Source organism: Sturnira hondurensis, unplaced genomic scaffold (assembly GCF_014824575.4).
Source record: "Sturnira hondurensis isolate 20B ecotype Veracruz unplaced genomic scaffold, ASM1482457v3 Scaffold0015262, whole genome shotgun sequence".
Classification (NCBI taxonomy): Eukaryota; Metazoa; Chordata; class Mammalia; order Chiroptera; family Phyllostomidae; genus Sturnira; species Sturnira hondurensis.
In genome coordinates, this window is record NW_028087893.1 from 1706230 (window position 1) to 1724566 (window position 18337).

Here is an 18337-nt window from a genome sequence, read left to right on the forward strand (position 1 = left end):
GGGGCAGGGCCCGGCCCAGATCCACCCCAGGACGCCCGAAGGGATCTGGATTTCTTTATTAACAGACATGAGCACGACCCGTTACATAAGTTTGTGCTTTCCAAAAAACAGTTACTGAATGTGAAAAAGGAACCCAAGCAAATAGGGAAGAGTTGAGGAGGGGCCACCCAAGCCCCGGGGCCCCACCCACAGCCCTGACCTGAATGGCGCCTAAGGCCTCCAGCCTGGGACCCGCCCAGGAGGGGGCAGGAAAGGGATGGGAAGCTGAGGGGCCCCGGCTGGGCCTGCTACTTTCTTTGGGCCAGGTGGGTCAAGAGAAGGGCGGGGAGGGGGTCCCAGGGAGCCAGAGCCGGCGAGCCATTTATTGCCATGTTTTCAAATTCGTGCAAAATATCTGAAGCCCTGGACAGAGAATACAAAGTGATATTTTTCCAAGAAACATAAAACTAGGAAAAGAGGTGGGGGGCATTTTCCCACCAGAGCTCCCCCCTTGCCAGGCCCCAAGCAGGGTGAGGCCTCCACCCCGGCCAGCTGAGTGAGCAGGGAGGACTAAGCGCTACAATCTGGACCGGGCAGAGAGGGGGGTGGAATTTGCAACAGCGTCTCAACTACCAACGGGAGGAAAACCGGTCAACTGTACAAGTCTCCTATCAACTTTAAAAAAACAAAACAAAGAAAAGCTGTAAAAGTCAGGCCCTGTGGGTGGGGAAGCGGCCAAGTCCCTGGCCAGGGCCGGAATCCAGAGTGGGTGCCAGGCGGAGCTGCTTCGAGTGCAGGCGCGGCGGGCCGTTAGGCCAGAGGCCGGAGCAGGTGGGTGGCCTTGGCAAGGGCAGCCTGAGGGTGGGCGCCACTGCTAATCGCCACCCTCGAAGCCCTCCTCCTCTTCCGGGACTGGGTCTGCATCCCAGCAGGTGATGTCGATTTCTATGGTGTTGGAAAGGAAGGGGAGTTAAGAAGATGGCCAGCAGATCCAAGGCTGTGTCCCCCAACCCCTGAGAACTGTGCCAACTCTGTAGGGGGGATGGTACCTGCCCATACAGAAAAGCAGGACCTCACTCTAATTCCGACCCATCATCCATAACCGCAATACCTGGAGGCTTATTGTAGAACACAGGAAGAGGAGCCTTTGCACACAGATCTTCTGATTGGGTGAACTCCTCCTCCTGTGATTGGCTGAAGTACCCCTCACTGGCCTGCAGGAGAAAAGCACCAGGTCACTGTGGCCCCACCCAGCAATACCAGGGCTGACCTACCAGGCTCTGAGCCCGTTGCCCAGGCAACCATTGATTCCATGGTTGCCCAGGAAACAGTTACCTGCCTTGGGAACAAAAGCAGAGGGCCCCAAGAAGGGGAATGGCATAAAGCTCCCCCCTAATAATGTGGGTCACAGAGAAAGGAGGGTACTGCTGCAAGCCTGGAACACAGGGTCAGCCCCTAGCTCTGGCGACTTCCAACCCTCCCACTAGGCTACCCTGACCTACCTGAGTCACTTCCTTCTGAGTGGTCTCGCCATTGGTCAGCAGGTGGGGCTCAGGCTCTGGCTCCTGCTCTGGCTCCAACTCTGGCTCCTGATCCAGTTGCTCCAGAGTGGAGGGCAGAGCTGGGGCCTGGGGGACAGCCAGGGGCTCCCCTTCTACTTCTGCCTCTGGGTCACAGAAGGTGGCTGGTGGCTCAGGCAGCTCATCAAAATTGAGGAGGTTGGCACAGACTTCACCTGTTGGTGGCACTGGTTCCTGAGCCCTCTCATCCAGCAGGGGCACCTCTGCCAGAGTGACCTCGGCACCTGACAGTGCTGTGGGGGCCCTAGGCTCAGCCTGGGGTGCAGAGGTGCCATCCCCATGGTCAGGCCATAGGTCAATGAGGCTAGGGGCAGCAGGGGTGGCAGTATTGGCAACAGTGGTGTCAGCAGCAGCAACAACGTTGGTTTCAACAGTGGCAGCTGCCAGGGTGTCGGCTGCGGTGGGGTCGGCTACGGCAGGCTCCATCGGGGCAGCCAGGACGGCCTGTTCAGGAGCTGCCATGAATATGAAGTCCTCTACGGGGCTGCCTTGCCCCTGGGGAGGCTCCGGTGCCTGAGGGGGCTCCTCCACTGGGCTAGCCCAGGCCTGAGGGGCTGCCACTCTGGCCTCCTTGTAGGTCCCTTCACTGTCCAGGCGGGGGCCAGGCTCCTGGGTCTCTGCTACAGCACAAACAGAGGAGACAGAGGTGACCAGCTCCACCAGGAAAGGCCCTGTGCAGCCACCCTGCCCATGCATTACAGAGCTGGCAGTTCCCCGGAAGGAAGGCTTCCCCCAACAGCTGCATGCAGAGTGCCCCTGGGCCCCGATGCCCCTTTACCACATGTCTGCACGTCGCTCGGCAGTCTTGGGAGGAAGGCCTGATTCCCACGCCACGAGAGACACTGAGGCTCAGAGGGCAGATCTGACTGCCACACCAGGGCTCCATCCTGCCACAGCCACCGCCAGGGCAGTGCAGTCTGGGTGGCCCAGGTCCCTGGGGAGTTGTTACCATGGCCACCAGCGGTTCCCAGCACAGGGACTGGTGAGGGGCCCCAAACGGCTGGGGCCCCTCACTCACCTTGGGTTGGTGGAGGTGGGGGTGGCAGTGGCGGTGGCTGCGAGGACGTGACCTCATCCAGGGCCCGTTCAATCTGCTCGGAGACGGGGGTGGAGGCTGTGCTGGAGTCTGATGGGCTCCGGGTGGGGATGGGGGTGGGCGCCATCCTCCGGTGGCTGTCCAGGTGGCTGCCTGTGGAACAAACCCCCACGACGGTCAGTGAGGGCCAGGAAGCCAGGTGAGTGTAGGACTGTACACCTTGGGGCCTGGCCAGCATCTCTCTCTCCTCTGGAGTCTGGGAGCTCCCCAGGCCCCCCAGGGGCCAGACCACAACTCCAGACCCTGTAAGACAGGCCCCTGGGGGCCAGTGCCCCTTCAGGGCCAGGGAAAGAGGCAGGCAGTACCTGCTCTGGGGACAGACACCAGAGAGCAGCAGTCAGGCTGGGGAGTGAGGGCAGGGGTGCTGCTGGGAAGCGGGGCCCTCCTTACCCCCCTGCCGAGGCTGCTACCTACATGGGAGGGAGGAAGAGAGGTTTGGGGTGCGGTGACAGGTGATATAGGGAAAGGGAGTCCGTGGAGGGGAGGAGGAGGAAGAGGAGGAGGAGGAAGGCCCACTGTCCGATGCCTTTATGAAAGGGCAGTACGGACGACCTGCCGAGAGAGACAGACAGAGAGAGAGACAGAGGACAAGAGAGGGTCAGTCTCCCCCACCCCCGCCCCAAGGCCTTACCCGCCCCACATCTGGCCCTGGGTGTCCGACCCGCCTTCGGCCTAGGCGCATATACAGCCAAGCAGGGCTGCAGCTTCAAGCTGTCCAGTGATGCCCACCAGCACCAGCCACACACAGCAAGGAGCCCGCCCACCACGGCCAGCCTTGGCGAAGCACACACCTTGGGCAGTGGCCCCACCCCTGCAGCCCCAGCACAGGCCAAGCACGCACAGGGCCAAACACTCAGACCAGCCAACAGGGAGCAGAAGGGTGCTTCCGGCAGGGGGAAGCTGGAAGGACCCCAACAGGGAGACTGGGTGCAGGCTCCAGGGCCAGGGTGCCAGCCCACCTCACATGCAGCACAGTCTGCAGGCAGGACCTGGCTCAAGCCCAGCAGGGCTGCTCCCTACGGCCAGGGGTGCCTTAGCTGGTGCCAGAGCTGCCCAGGGGGCCTCTAGCACTGACCCCGCTCAGCCAAATGCCCGCATCGACCACCCTCTGCAGCCTCCCCGGTCCTGGGAGGCGAGGGGGAAGCGTACATGACGAACAATCTTGTCTTCTCCGAGGTCCTTGGGCAAGGCCTCCCTTCCAAAAAAGAGCGCCAAAGAGGCTTGGGGCCAAAATCTGAGTGAGGGTCAGGTGGGGGGGACCTGGGACTACCTGGTCGGTGGCCGAAGGGCGAGGGCATGTCACAGCTGCCCGCAGAGGCCGACGCGACTCGTTCCTGCTGCTTGAAGAACTCCCGTGGGTTGTCAGGCCGCTGGGCGATAATGGCCGCTGCCTCCTGGGGGCATGAGGAGGGGATCAGGGCCTGGCTAAGGCAGCCCCTGCTGGACTCACCTGCCCTGTCCCCTCAGCTCTCACCTCTACCTCTGATTCCGACTTCTTCATCTGGGCCTCTTCCTCTTCATCCTGGTGGTCACCCTGGAAACCAAAGGCAGTGTCCTGGGCACCACTCCCACCCTAGTTCTTGCTTCCTCAGAGCCCACCTTTGCTCCATGATCTGGCAGGAAGGGCTCGCAGATGGCACCTCTGTCATATAGCAACTCCTCACCATCCACAAGCCCTCAGCCAGGTACCTCATCTCTGGCCTGGACTGGCACCAGGGCGCCCAGCTCAGCACCTCCTGCCACTTCACCCCAGAGCCATCCGGGCTCCCTTCCTGCTTTGCGGCCAACTTTTCTGGAACCTCCTACCCCAGCACCCAGCCGGATGAGCCCCCTTCACTGCTGCCTGGTCTCAACATCATGACATTGCTGCTTCCTCGCTGCCATCCTCACCCCCTGGTTGGCCCACACTCCCCACGCCGACTGACCTAGTCACCGTGCCCTCTCCGGCAGCCTCCTCCTACCCTGACCTGCCCACACTCCCTGAGACATAGACCTAAAGTCACCAGCGTGACAGTTTCCATACCTGGAACATGCACCCCACACACACTCAGCAGGGGAGAGGGGGTCTCCCCTCCAACACCTGACCCCCACCCCATTCAGGCTGCTTCCTTCTTTGGGTCCCCACAAGCTGTTCTAAGCACACACTGCGTCAGAACCCTCCTGTCTTGGGGATCATGTTCCCCACCCTTTGTCGGCAACACAGGATGAGAACTAGGTCTGCATTCGAGTGGCCAGCATGAGGCTGAATCAGTACACGTCCGCTCAGCTGAATTCACTTAACAGTGTCCCCTGCTGCCCTGATGGCAAATGGGGCAGGCGGGACTGAGTGGGAAGAAGAAAACACCACAGTAGGGTGCAGTAACAGGGCCCCTTTGTTTTCGAGCACACACCTAAAATTTAAACTTTCTGTTGGGGTGCATTACAATGGCCCTTCCGAGTATCCCCCTTCAGGAGGGTTGTCCCTCCAACCACAACCTCCTATCTTCTGAAACAAAGTCTAAACGCCTCTGACCTCACTCTGTTGTCCCGCACTCCCCCGCTCCTCGGCCCACTGGGCTCCTGCCTTCCCATGAATGTGACTCTCACCAGCTCTTGGGAGCACCCTGTCCCTGCCTAGTGCAACACGACCTCCCTAGGCCCTAGCCCTGAACGGGAAAGTCCGTGTGGCGTACAGATGCAGCTGAAGGTTGTCAGCCTTTACAGAGGATGGAGACAGCCTGACACACGGATGAACCTGGAAGACACGCTGAGTGAAATCAGCCAGTCACTGAAGGAACAACTCTGTATGATTCCACCCAGGAGACACCTGGAGAAGTCAAATTACAGAGGCAGCAAGGAGACTGCCAGGGTCCGGGGGGAGGGAAGGATGTGCAGAATCAGTTATGGGATGGTGGAGAAGCCTGAGAAACAGTGGCGTCGTCTGTGCAACATGAGTGTACTTAATGCTGCTGAACTATGTTCACAAACAGCTAAGACGGTACACACCATATTCTGTGTACTCTGCCACAATTAAAAATAACCTCATTGGTTAATTTCATCTTCTCCACCATATTTCTCACACCTGGCAAACGGCAGGCAGATAATAGCAAGGCCTTGCTGAGTGAGTGAGGCTGGAGCTTACCAACTGCCCTCCACCTCGAGGCTGATGTGACTGGAGTCAACTATGACCGCCACTTACTGCCAGAGCCTGCAGGGTGTCCTAACTAATCTCCTAACTAATCTCCTGTGGGTGCAGCCCTGAGGCTGCAAGTAAGGCCTTTGGGTCCCCAAGACCCAACACCTGCCCATCACGGTCCCAATCCAGACAAGCACCACCCACCTCCAGTCCTGAACTGTGGCCTCCCCACAGCATGGCCTTCGTTCAAGAGGGTGTGAGTTCACCGTCATTTTCAAAGGGCCAGTCTGCAGACCCCACACAACACCCCAGTGTTTGGCAGTCCAGACAGCACCCCCAGAACAAAGGGGCTGCTCTGAAGCAGACACCACACACAAGTGTGTCAGACGCTCAGCAAGCTGGCCCAGACACGCCCAGCTCTGCAGCACTGGTGGGGGCGGATCTTGAGCCCTTCCCTACAGGAAGCAGGGGCGGTCCACCTGAGCCCCTCAGGCCCTGCCAGGAGGCGACACAAGAGCCTGCTCCATGAGGACCTGGGCCAACAGAGGTTTTCCTCTTTCAGTCTAAAGTGTAAGCCTCTTTACACTCAGGGGGGTCTCTACAGTCAGAGTCAGACCCCGTGACCACGTGGCAGGCCTGACACTCCACTCCACAACAGCATGCAGAATGCCCGGCCCCAAGCCCCTGGTCTCCCGGAGAGGCCCAAGAACACGGGAGTCGTCCTCATTTTCCTGACTAGGAGACAGAGAGCGCGGCTAAGAACTCACAAAGATGGACTGCTCCTTCAACCGCCTCTTGGCCTCCTCGGCTTCCAAAGTCTGCTGTTTCCTCCTGAAATGGTAAGTGGCCATAAGCGTGCCTGCACCCCTCGGGGAAGGCCCAGGCAGACCTGCCGGGGGTGGGCGGGGCCCGCAGCGGGGTGGGGGCGGGCGCACCTGTGCTCCTCTATCTGCTGCTCCCTCTCTCGGTAGCGCCGCTCCCGCTCCTCCTGCTCCTGCCGCTCCTGCTCCATCCGCTCTTGCTCAAACCTGAGTCTCTCATCCAGGGCTTTCTTCCGCTCCTCCTCCTTCCTCAGCTCTTCCTCCTTCTGCAACCACCCATGCCAAGGCAGTGTAGGCCTTGAGCCGGCAGGGGGGCCCCCTCCCCCTCCAGCCCATCCCCAACCCAGGGGAGACCCTGGGTTTCTGGGAAAACCGGATGGGCCCCTGGGCAGAAGGCTCACTCTTCGGCTAGGGGAGCCCAGAGGACGGGACCCACAGTGGATGGGGAGGCGTGGGGAGAGAAGCCCAGGGGTCACCCCGCGGGATCTGGCCGCACCTTGGCCTGCTCCCAGAACTGCTCGCGGTTGATGCGCTTCATCTCCACAGCGGCATCAGTCTTCTGATAGGTGGTGCCCTGCGGGGTCAAGCGGCCCGGCGTGAGCTGGGACAGCAGGCCCGGTGCTCCAAGAGCTCCCACCCGAAAGGGCTGAGGAAAGAAAGGGGCGGAGTGGGGGAGCCCCGGGTGGGGCCCGCGGGCCCGACGCACACTGACCACGGGCTCCGCGTTCTCATCCTCGCGCAGCCGCAGTCGGTGCAGCACCGGGCTGGAGAGCCTCGCCAGCCCATTGGAAAGCCGCTGTCCAATAGCGCCCGCGTCGATGTCTTCCACGCTGCTGGCATTCACGATCACGTCGACGCCCTGCAGCGAGAAGGTGTGTTCAGGCAGCATGGCTCCCTCCTGTCACCACCACCAGCAAACGGACCCCGGGTGGATGGCCCCCACCCCCACTCGCACCTGGAAGAATTCAGCCACCTTAGCCACGTGGCTGGCACAGGCGCATTTGCGGGCATCAGGCACATCCTCGCCGACCTGCAAAGCATCCAGCGCAGGCAGGGTTGGGAACAGACAAGAGGGGGCAGTAGTAGCCCAAGGGCTCTCTGGGTCTCTTCCCACCGGTGCAGGGGCGTCCTCTCCAGCAGTGTCAGCAGTAGAGCAGGGTAGTGGGGAACTGTTCTGGGGACTCCGCCCCCTTCCCCAGCCCACAGCTGCATACCCAGTTGATGAGCACGTATTTTGGCAGAGCAGCCTGGGAGTCCTTGACGCTGCAGAAGCCGTACATCACCTTCTGGTTCTCAAAGTGGCCTGAGAGCTCCTGCAAGCCCCCGTCTGGGGGAATCAGAAGGGAGTCAGGACTCCCATCTCCTAACCCTTACCCCGCAAGGGCCTGGAACCCAAAGAAAGACTCTACCTCTGGGCCCCGCAGGCACCCCCACCGGGACCTACAGGCCCAGAGTTCTGTGCTGGGGTGAGAAAGAGTCCCAGCTCTGCCTGTGACTCCCCAGGGTATGATCTGGGCTAGGGATGAGGACACGCTTGTTCTTCACGCACCCTCACGTCTCCCAAGGCACAGTGCCAGGGAGGGAAAACAAAGCCTTTGCCCCCAAGAAAGTGGGGGCGATCTGGGCCTCCCCTGCCCGGCCCCTCCTCCCTAGATGTGTGTGACTTTGGGTAAGTCACTCTCCTTCTCTGAGGCTGTCTCCTCACACTCAAGCAGGAAACAAGGCCCTCTGCCTCCTCACCCCGGAGAGCACAGGGATGGCCAGAAAAGACACCTGCCAGACGAGAATGGGTTGCTGGATGCACACCAGGAGGCGGTCTGGAGCCAGACAGGGGGGTGGGGGTGGAGAGAAAACACCCAGAGGAGGGGGCAGGAGAAAGCCAAAAAAATAAAAAAAGGCTTGAATTCTTACCTCCTGACGCTGCAAGCTTGAGGTCATCTGAGCCATCCTCATATGTGTACAGAGCCCTGGGGAGAGGGAGGGGTGGCTCTCAGAACTGCCAATTTTGGGTGGGGACAGCTCTAGGGAGGAGGAGGAGGGACAGAGAGAGGGCAGGACAGGAAGGGGGTTCTGGCCCAGCACCACTGCCAGACAAGAGGGCTAGGCACCATTTCTTGGGGGGCAAGGGGGCGCTGGTAGAGGAGGCCTGGGTCAGGTGGGGAAGAAATCGCTGCCCATGTGCCTCGTCTTCCAAGCCCTGGCCCTGGCAGCCTACAACCCAGCAAGCGGGTGTGAGATGGAGATTCCAAGGCGACAGTTCCTTGGTTACTGTTCCCTGGCTACCACACTGGTAGTCCCCCATTGGCTGTTGCCAGGCATGCGTCTGGGTACCCATCGCCCCTCCCCTCACAGTGGGGGAAAGAGGAGAGAGAACCTGGTGCTCACTCTGATCAGGGCATCCCCTGGTAACCATGGCAACCTGGCAACTGGCACATGACCGGCCCACCCCAACTGCAGGCTCCAGAACACAAAGGACCCCAGGGACACGCCCTCAGCCTGCATCTCAGCCTCTCTGAAAGGTGGATGAGGTCACCCAGGCCACTCTTGCCCAGACAGACGGTGGCCCACGGGTGATTTCAGTCTCCTGGCCTCCCAGCCTCTCGGCCACCCCAGCTGGGGCCCTGGCCTCCTGAGAGTGTCAGCCGAGAGTGTCAGCCTTTCCTTCGGCCTCAGCGTCACCAGAAAGCTGACCTAGCTGCCTTCCTCCTCCCTCCTCCTTCCCAGCTTCTTTTCCCCAGGCTGCAGCGCCACAGCATCCATTTCAGGACAGGGAAGGGTGAGATGTGCACTCCCGAGGACCCCCCTGAGAGGGCAGGCCTGGGGCAAGGAGGGGTGGCGGAGAAGAGAAAGGGAGGGAGTCAGTGCGAGAAACAGGGAGAGGAGGAAGAGACGAAGACAAGAGAAAGGAGGGGAATGAAGGGATTAAGAGGAAATGAAGGAAGAGGACAGAAAGGGAAGGGAGAGAAAAAGGAGGGAGGAAGGGAGAGAAGGAGGGGAGGAGGAAGGAGGGAAGGAAGGAAGGCTCAGCCCAGCCCCTGGGGGTCAGCCCAAGGCAGTGCTAGGAACACACACACACAATACCCAGAATCCCTCCCGCCTGAAAGGGACACAGGTGGGCTGTGAGGCGGGGAGCTCTTGGGCCAACTGTTGCCCAGGCCCCAGCACTGGCAGCTGCTCCCCAGAACAGCTGTCCCGCCACCTGTCCAGCTGCCCTAAACCACCACTGGGAACAAAGGGCCCTCAGAGAAGCAGGGTCCGTTCCTCCCAACTTCACAGATGAGAAACTGAGGCAGAACTCCAAGGCCCTGGTCCCAGGCAATGCTTCAGATGACACACGCCCCAGGAATGAACATCAGCCCCTTGGAGGCTCCCGGGGGGCCCTTGCTGCTCCCAGGAACACCTGCCCTGCCCCTTCCCCCCCACAGCCCTGGCCTTCCACCTCAGCCACCTTCCCAGCTCCAGCCCCAGCCCTGACCTGGCAGAAACCACAGCTAAGGTCAAAGCCTTCAGCAGGCCTTCAGCTGTGCGCTGTACACCTGCCCTTCCAGCTGGACCTCTGCACCCGCGACACAGGCTGGACCGCTCCCTGCCGTCAGCACGGCTCCAACACTGCCCATCCTCAAGACTCACATACGTGCTTCCCTTCACAGAAAGGCCAGAGCTGTCCCCCACCCCATTCCCACCCTGGGCAGAAACCCCTCACGGCCCCGATGCCAGCTCCCCGGGAAGCTGTGCTGAGCCTCAGACCATGTCCCACAGCCCAGCAGGGCTGGGCAGAGGCTTCTGCGCCCGCCCCAGATCTCACTCAGCCAGTGCTTCTAAACCACATCAGGGCGGCCTGGGCAGGCCACATGAGAAGTCAGGGACAGGGGAGGGACCTAGGATCTCACCAGCTCCAAGCCCTGGAGACAGACACTTCCCACAAGCTTGGGGAAGGCAGGAAATCTGACTCAGTCAACAACAGACACACTTCACAACCGGCCTGGTCCGCACAGCTGTAGGTGTTTGTGATACCAACAAACTCTGAGGAACCATCTAGGCCAGAGAAACTGGACCAGAGTGAGGCAGCGGCTGAAACGGAGCAGCCCCAGGGAGGTGCTGGGGTCAGCTCAGGCGAGAAGCTGAGGGCAGGCGGACCCCTCGAGTCCCAGTCAGGAAGTCGTAGCTGGAACAGCCCTGGATGTCCCTGATACCGCTGAGCCCAACCCCCTCTTCTGCTTTTCAAGAGGACCTGAGAGGAGCAGGCTCTTCTGTGGTCACACAGTGATTCATGTCACACCCAAGGCAGCACAAGCTCTCTCACTACACGGACTTCCTGGGTCACCTGTTCCCAGTAACTGGGCCGTGGTCGGTTTCAGAGGCCTCTCCTGGGACTGAGCTCCCCACTACCACCACCGCTCAGGGGGGAGGGTGACGACAAGCCCCTCCAGCTGGGCAGCAGTTTTACCCACAACACCCCCCGCTCCGGCCTCTGGGTGCGGGGTCTGCCCCTGAGCCAAGACCCCACTGCACCCCTCATTCGAGTGGGTGGCTGTGAGCACTCGTGTCTTCATTGCAGGATATGATCTTCACACCCTTTTCCCAAAACGCTATCTGGGCCCTTGGGACTGAAAACAAATGTGTGCATGTGCGAGGGTGCGTGTCTGCATCTGCGTGTGTCCCACACACAACCCAGATGGGGGGTGACGCACGCCAGGGATGAATAACTAGCTTTGGCCACATGGATAGGGCATGGAGATGGGAGCCAGGCCTCTGCTGAGCTCAAGGTGGGCCAGCGGTGGTGGTGCAGCCCTGCACTGGGCCTCTGGGGCTCTGCTTTTAGGAGATCGGGGGCAATGGTGTGCTGGTAGACAGCACTTCTCGACTGAGGGCAAGTGGGGCACTCTGAGCTGGACAGTGGCCCCTGTCCAGGTAGGGGCCATCATAACCCAAGGCCAGTTCCTCCACCAGGCCAAGCTGGCCACCTGCCCCGGACTCTTCCCATGATCTCAGCCCCCGAGGCAGGACGGGGACAATGGGTGGCCACCGGCCCACTTAGCCTGTGCCGGCCTCTCCTGTGACTGACCTGCAGAAAGATGGGAGCCTGTCTCCTGCGTCCATCCCTCCAGGCAGGCCTGGCTGCCCGCCAGTGCTGCAGTACTGTGGCATGGACGCCTGGCCATTTGTCCCCTCCTCCAGCCCCCAGGTCAGTGTCCCTACCACAGTGCCCTCCCTTACTTGCGAAAGGCCAGCCCAAAGGAGGTCCCTCAGGCATGCCCTCACTCTGTGCCTCAGTTTCCTGCCTGCCAGGGAAACTAGAGGTCTGGAAATGGAGTGAGCACCTGCCCAAAGAGAGGAGTGTTTTGGGAAAAATGATTCCTGAATGGGGCAGTGTGGAACCCCCGGCTTTCCTATCATCCTGGAGATTACAGCCCCAGAGCAGGTGGCCCACCCCTCCCAGAGCTCAAGGGGAGACCACAGCTGGGGAAGGGGGTGCTGGCAGCCTAGCTCCTCCCCAGCCAGGGAGCCAACAGCCCCTTGCACTGGGCGATGGGGCCGAGGGACAAGAAGATCTACTCGGCCCCTCATCCCTTCCTGGGAGCTCCCTCCAGGCTTGTGTGCGCGCGGGCTTCCTCCCAGGGTCCCCAGCTGGTCCTCCAGCCCGGAGTTCGGTCCCCTCGGCATCTCCCAGCCCAGCCACCCAGTCCCTGAAATCCCCTCGATCCCTGCCTCCTCCGCGGCTGCGAGAGGAGCAGGAGTCACTGGGCGGCAGCCATGTGGCAATGAACATCTTTGCATCACACCCCAACTCCGAGAGGCCCCCCGGTGGGCGGGGCGCCCGGGCCCCCAGGCCTCTCTGCTCCTCCCCCGCCCTAGCGTTCCTTTGTGCTGTGGCCGGTTGTCCAGGCTGGGCCAGGCACGCTGAGTTGGCTCCGCTAGCTGGGTCCCCGCCCCGTCCCCGCCCGGTCCGCGCCCGCTCGAAGGTAGCGAAGGTGCCCTTGGCCGCCCCTTGCACACCTGTCCCCCAGGGCCGAGGCGGGGGATGGGCTCCTGCAGGGCCACGCGGCCCCGGACCACACGTCCGGACCCCGAGTCCCTCCGGCCCGCGCCGAGCCACCGCTTCCACGGCGCGCCTGGAGCGGCCTCGGGGCGCTCGCGGCCGGCAGCGCCCCGCCCGGCCCGCCCGGCCCCTCCCCCGGCGCGCACAAAGGCAGCCCCTCCCGGTCCTCCCCGGTCGCTGCACCATTTCGGGGTCGCCCCCTCCCTTCCCGGCAGCCGGGTGGCGGGCCGGGTGGAAACAAAGGCGCGGCGGCGGCGGCGGCGCGGGGACAAAGGGGCCGAGGGGCGGGGGCGGGGGCTCACCAGTCGGCCGCGCTCTCCTCCCGGATCACCTCCTCGTACGCCGCCAGCAGCTCCAGGCGGTGGCTGCTGAAGCTGACGCCGGCCATGCTGCGGGCCGGACCGAGGCCGAACGGACAGACGCACGGACGGACAGAGGAGGAGGGATGGAAGGAGGGAGTCACCGCCACCGCTGCCTCGGAGCCTCTGCGGCGAAGCGAGCAGAGCGAGCCAGCGGCCGGGGGAGGGGAGCCGGCCGGCGGGGGGCGGGGGGCGCTGGCTCCGCCCGGCTCGTCCCTCCGCGCTCGGTCCTAGCGCCGCCCTGGCCCGGCCCAGGGGGAGGTCCGCCCCCCCTTCCCGGCCTGCCCCGGGCGCCCCCTTGCCCCTCACCCTTAGCCCCCGGGCCCGCGCGGATCCGCCCCTCTGCTCCCGAGGCAGGTCCCACCCGGGTCCCCAGGCTGGGACCTACCGTGGCCCCAGCCTAGGAGCTCACCCTCTTCCTCAGCCCCAAACCCAGCCACTTCCCCAACCTCACCAACCCTCTGTAGGTCCAGCTTCATTCTTCTCCTTACCAGTTCCCAGTCCCAATCCCAAATCCACTTCATTTGAATCCGGCCCAGCCCCATTCCCTGCTTAATTTATCTCTATCCTGGCCGGCCTCACCATCTAGCCCCCCATCCCTGGTCCATCCCAACCCAGTTTATAGATCAGCTCCCCCCACTCTGCCCCGTGGCACATCTGCGGCCCATCCCCACCTTTCCAGGCCCCTTCCTACTTCCTCCCCCCACCACCCTGGCACTGTCCATTGCCATCTGCGCCCGAATCCCAAGTCCAAGCCTATTCCCAACTCTATGCTTTGGCAGGCAACCCCCCCATTTACAACACCCCATCCCTAGCTGCACCCTCCTCAGGCCAGCCTATCCTGTTCCCATGCTGATCCCAGTTCCCAAACACACCTCTCCATCCCCACCTCCTGACCATTTCCAGCCCCAACCCAGATCTTTACCCCAGCACTGCCAGCCTCCTCCACCACCCCTAGGCTGAGCGCCCCCTTCCTTACCAGATGCCTCCTGGGCCCTCTCAGGAGGGCCAGCCTAGGAAATCCTCTGTCTTGTCTCCCAAGCCTCGGGCCCATGCATGGACCATCCCATACAGACTTCCTCCCAGTGGCAACATCTCAGCCCAGGCTCCCAGGGCAGGACTGCTCCAGGGACACTCCAGGATCAGCCTCCTGGCACCTTCATTTCCCAAAGTTCTGAGCCCAGGGATCACTGGGGCCCTAGCGGAGTCTCCTGCAGTGAGTAGGCACAACGGGCAGGACCTCCTGAACCATCGCTAGTCCTTGCTGAAGTGGGGCCCTGTAACCCTCCCAGTTCTTGGAAGCCTTTCCCACCATGTGCAAAGTCTCCCACCTTGTCTTCCCATGGGAAGTGATGGAACCTGAGCAATGGCCTAGTCCAACCAGGGAGGCAGAGGACGTGATTCAGCTGGGTCTCTGAATTCTGAATTGGCCAATAGCAGAAAGAGAACAGTATGTGCGCTGGTCTCCAGCAGTGGTTCTCAGTGCTTTGGAGTAGGATGACCCTCTTAAAACTCAAAACATGCCCTGACTGGGGTAGCTTGGTGGATGAGCACGGGCTGTGAACCAAGGGGTTGCCAGTTCGATTCCCAGTTGGGGTACATGCCTGGGTTGCAGGCCATGTCCCTAGTGGGGACCGTGTGGGGGGCAACCACACATTGATGTTTCTCTCCCTCTCTTTCTCCCTCCCAGCCCCTCTCTCTAAAAATAAATAAATGAAATCTTTAAAAAAAACCTCAAAACATTTCGCAGATGCCTGCCTGGGGGGCTCTCTGTACCCACTGTGCCCCTGGGCCTCTGGCCTGGAAGTTTCTCCACAGCCCCTGGTTGGAACAAGGTCCAGAAGGGTCAGAAGGATTTTGGGGAGGGAGAATACACCACAGCAGGGCTAAAGAGGCCTGGGACAAATAGGTAGGGGGACCTTGGGCCTCCAGTCCTGCTTCCTTTGACTTTTCCCAGCTCAGAATTCTTCCCCCGCCCCCTCCCTGGCTCCCTTCCCAGCCTCCTGCTCACTCAATTTCACGTCCACAAAGCAGAAGTCATGCATGGTGCTTTCCCTTCCTCAAATTTCCTGCGTGTCCCCATCCCCTACAAATACCCTCCAGCCACACCCACTCACCTCTGTCATCGGTACTTCCAAGTAAACAACTAATTTTATTATATTTAATGGACTTTAGAGAGAGAGAGAGAGAGAAATATCAATTTGTTATTCCACTTATTTACACACTCATTGGTTGCCTCTTGTATGTGCCCTGACCAGGGATTGAATCTACCACCTTGGTTTATCAGCATAATGCTCTAACCAACTGAGCTAGCTACCCAGCCAGGGCTACTAAATAAATTTCTACTTTTAGAACAATTTTAGATTTACAAAAAAGTTACAAAGATACCATAGCCCAGAGAGGCCCCCATAAGTGGAAGGAAGACGGCCACCTGCTTGCCTGCCCTGGAGCCCACCCTAGTCTTCGTACCCTTCTCCCTCCACATCATCTTCCTCCGAGAACGCGTGTGTCTGTGATGCGTCTCCACACTCAGCGGCCGCATCTAGTCCTCAGCTTCGTGGACCCGTGGGAGTGGGGTGACTACTGATCACCCCCTCTGAGAGCCTGCCTCCTTCCCGCCCTGAAACCCACCCACCAGCCTTGGTGTCCTCCTTGGAGTCCTGCTGCAGGGCCTTCTGCAGGGTGACCTAGCAGCACCGACCACCCTCTCAGTCCCCAGCATGCTGGTCTCTCTCCCACCCCCAGAGGGTGAGCTCCCACACACATACTGGGGTGTTGGCCCAATGGCTTGTGGGTCCCCAGAGTGAAAAAGACAACAAAGCTGGTGGATTCAGATCAGAAGCTGGTCACTTGCTATGTGACCTTAGCTACAGTGCTTTCCCTCTCTGAATTTTCTTTTTGATAACAGGCTGTGAGGGTAAAACGTGACTGATTGGAGGCTTGGAAAGTGAGAGCTCCTCCTCCCCTCCGCCTCATCCCCCTTCCTGCCCTGTGCTCCCCACAACTCTCAGGGAAGCCGCAAGGCTGACAGTGGGTCTCAGGACTTTCCCCAGCACTGGCTGGAGGAGGCTTCTCTGCCCTCATCCCACCTCTGGAAGCTCCTACCAATTGCACCTTCAAAAGTGTCCCCTCTGCTGCGGCCCGTGTGGCTTGGCTGCTTGGAGCATCATCCCATACACCCTAAGTTTGCAGGTTCCATCCTGGTCAGGCACATATGGGAGGCAACTGATCCATGTTTCTCTCTCACATCAGTGTTTCCCTCTCTCTCTCCCTTTCTCTCTCTAAAAATTAATAAACATTCTCAGGTGAAGATTTAAAACAAAGTGCCCCCTCCTTCTTCCCACGTGTAGGCCCTGGCACAGGCTCAGCCGCTTCCCATTGGCTGGGTGACTGACCAGCCGATTGCTGCCCAGACCTTGCTAACCACGTGGCCTTACACTCACTGCCTGACCTTTCCTGTGTCCTCGAGGATGATAACGATAGCACCTGCCACACAGGGCTTGTTCAAGGGTTTCATTTGATTTTCTTAAAGATTTTACTCATTTATCTTTAGAGGAGAAGGGAAAGAGAGAGGGAGAGAAATATCGATGTATGGTTGCCTCTCGTGTGTCCTCCACTGGGAACTGGCCTGCAACCCAGGCATGTGCCCTGACTGGGAATCAAACCGCTATCCTCTGGTTCGCAGGCCTGCGCTCAATCCACTGAGCTACACTCAGGGCAGATTTTATTTATTTTTAGATGGAGGGGAATGGAGGGAGAAAGAGAGGGAGAGAAACATCAGTGTGTGGTTGCCTCTCATGCACCCACTTCTGGGGACCTGGTGCGCAACCCAGGCATGTGCCCTGACTGGGAATCAAACCAGTAACCCTTTGGCTTACAGGCAGGCACTCAGTCCACTGAGCCACACCAGCCAGGGCATCTTTGTGGATTTTAAACAGTCTCTGGAAAGTGCTTAAAATGGCACATAGCAGGTGCCATTGACATGTTGGCTGTTATTACCGTTTTAGTGACGGGAAATGTGAGGCTCAGAGAGGGGCAGTGACTTGCCTTGAGGCACACAGCTGGTGAGTGACGAAGTCTGGATGGGAGCCCACGTGTGCCCCTCTCGTCACTACCCCCTCGTCACTACAGCATACCACAGGCCCTCCTCACTTCCCCTTCCGCATGCCAGGGCTGGCTTGGCCTGGAAATCAGTCAGATGGAGCTCCTTGGGCCGCTGCTAACTGCAGGGTGTAAGGAAGGAGTCGGGGGCAGGGGTCCTGGGTGTGGAGCACAAGTGTACAGTGTGGTGGACGGCCACAGTTAGGCATCCCCGTCCCAGAAAAGGTCCTGGGGCCAGGAGACTGAAGAAAAAGGCTGTCAACTCCAGCATGCAATCAGGAGTTCGCTAAGAGAATGTACAGGTGAGATGTGCCTCGGGTGGTGGCAAGATGGCCTGGATGTCCTTCTAGGTGCTGCGTGCAGACACTAGGAGGTCTACCAGGATGGATGGGGGCACTAGGGTGGGGCCCTCCAACCCTCCCCAGATAAAAGGAAAGTGCCTTGCGTTGCTTGCTCAGTGAGGCAACTGATGGCCTGTTCTGGGAACTGCAGAAGTGGTGCACCGTGAGGGCGGGGAGGGGGTGGGGGCGTGATCAGACAGGCTGGCGGGGGTTGGTGGGAAGCAGTCTCTGTTCTGGTACTGATCCAGCCAGTTCTGGCTTGGGGGTCTGGCAGCAGTCATGCCGTTGAACAGTGACCGAGTGACTGCTGCAGGGATGGACACACGGTCCAAGTCAGTGCAGTGGGCATCAGCCAGGGATCTTAGCTGGAGTCACTAAGAAAGTCTCCATCGGGGCCACTGAGCGGGTCGCCCGAGGCCGGAGCTTGCTGAGGGCGCCTGCGAGGACAGCGGCAGGGAGAATGGGACCAGAAGAAGCTAGCTCTAAGATGTGGGGAGAGGGTAGAGACTGCCTGTAATGCCCGTCGGGCCAGATCCCGCCATATCTGAACCTTTTCCGTTAAATGAGACAAATTCTCCCTGTTTCTAATTCAACCCCTTTGAATGGCAGCTGGAAGAGCCCTTTCTCATCGACCCCAAGCAGTGGTCACAGCTGTCAGTGAAGGGAAGTAGGTGAGCTGACCTAGTCCCCAGGGTTTGAGTGGGAGACCCACGTTGGTCCTGGGGCCTTCCCTGAACACTGTGCAGCAACCCCACCGCAGGACCTCCGACCTCCCGGGGCTGGCCCCAGCCTCCCGCATCCTCCCCAGGCTCCCAGGAGGTACCTTCTTGTCCCACCAGGCCCCTGGAGCCTTAGCACCCGCCAGTCCCCAGTTGGGGCGAGGCCGACCTCCACTCTCACGGTGG

General features: G+C 60.4%; 1 protein-coding gene across 6 annotated transcripts; it reads right to left on the reverse strand.

Moving 5' to 3' along the window:
- Positions 1 to 40: 40 nt before the first annotated feature.
- Positions 41 to 13165, reverse strand: DBN1 (drebrin 1). 6 transcript variants are annotated; one of them, XM_037064476.1, is made up of 15 exons: positions 12934 to 13165; positions 8503 to 8558; positions 7806 to 7918; positions 7547 to 7621; positions 7298 to 7450; positions 7088 to 7165; positions 6706 to 6857; positions 6538 to 6601; positions 4130 to 4189; positions 3926 to 4049; positions 3070 to 3207; positions 2578 to 2748; positions 1482 to 2179; positions 1091 to 1193; positions 41 to 924 (listed from the first exon to the last, which is right to left on the reverse strand). In XM_037064476.1, exons 1-15 carry the CDS (start codon positions 13017 to 13019, stop codon positions 854 to 856), a joined length of 2142 nt encoding a protein of 713 aa, XP_036920371.1. In that variant the 5' UTR covers positions 13020 to 13165; the 3' UTR covers positions 41 to 853. The 6 variants fall into 6 exon arrangements, with proteins under 6 accessions (XP_036920371.1, XP_036920366.1, XP_036920367.1 ...); XM_037064471.1 differs by having other exon boundaries at positions 7304 to 7450; positions 12934 to 13110; XM_037064472.1 differs by having other exon boundaries at positions 4136 to 4189; positions 12934 to 13110.
- Positions 13166 to 18337: the final 5172 nt, after the last annotated feature.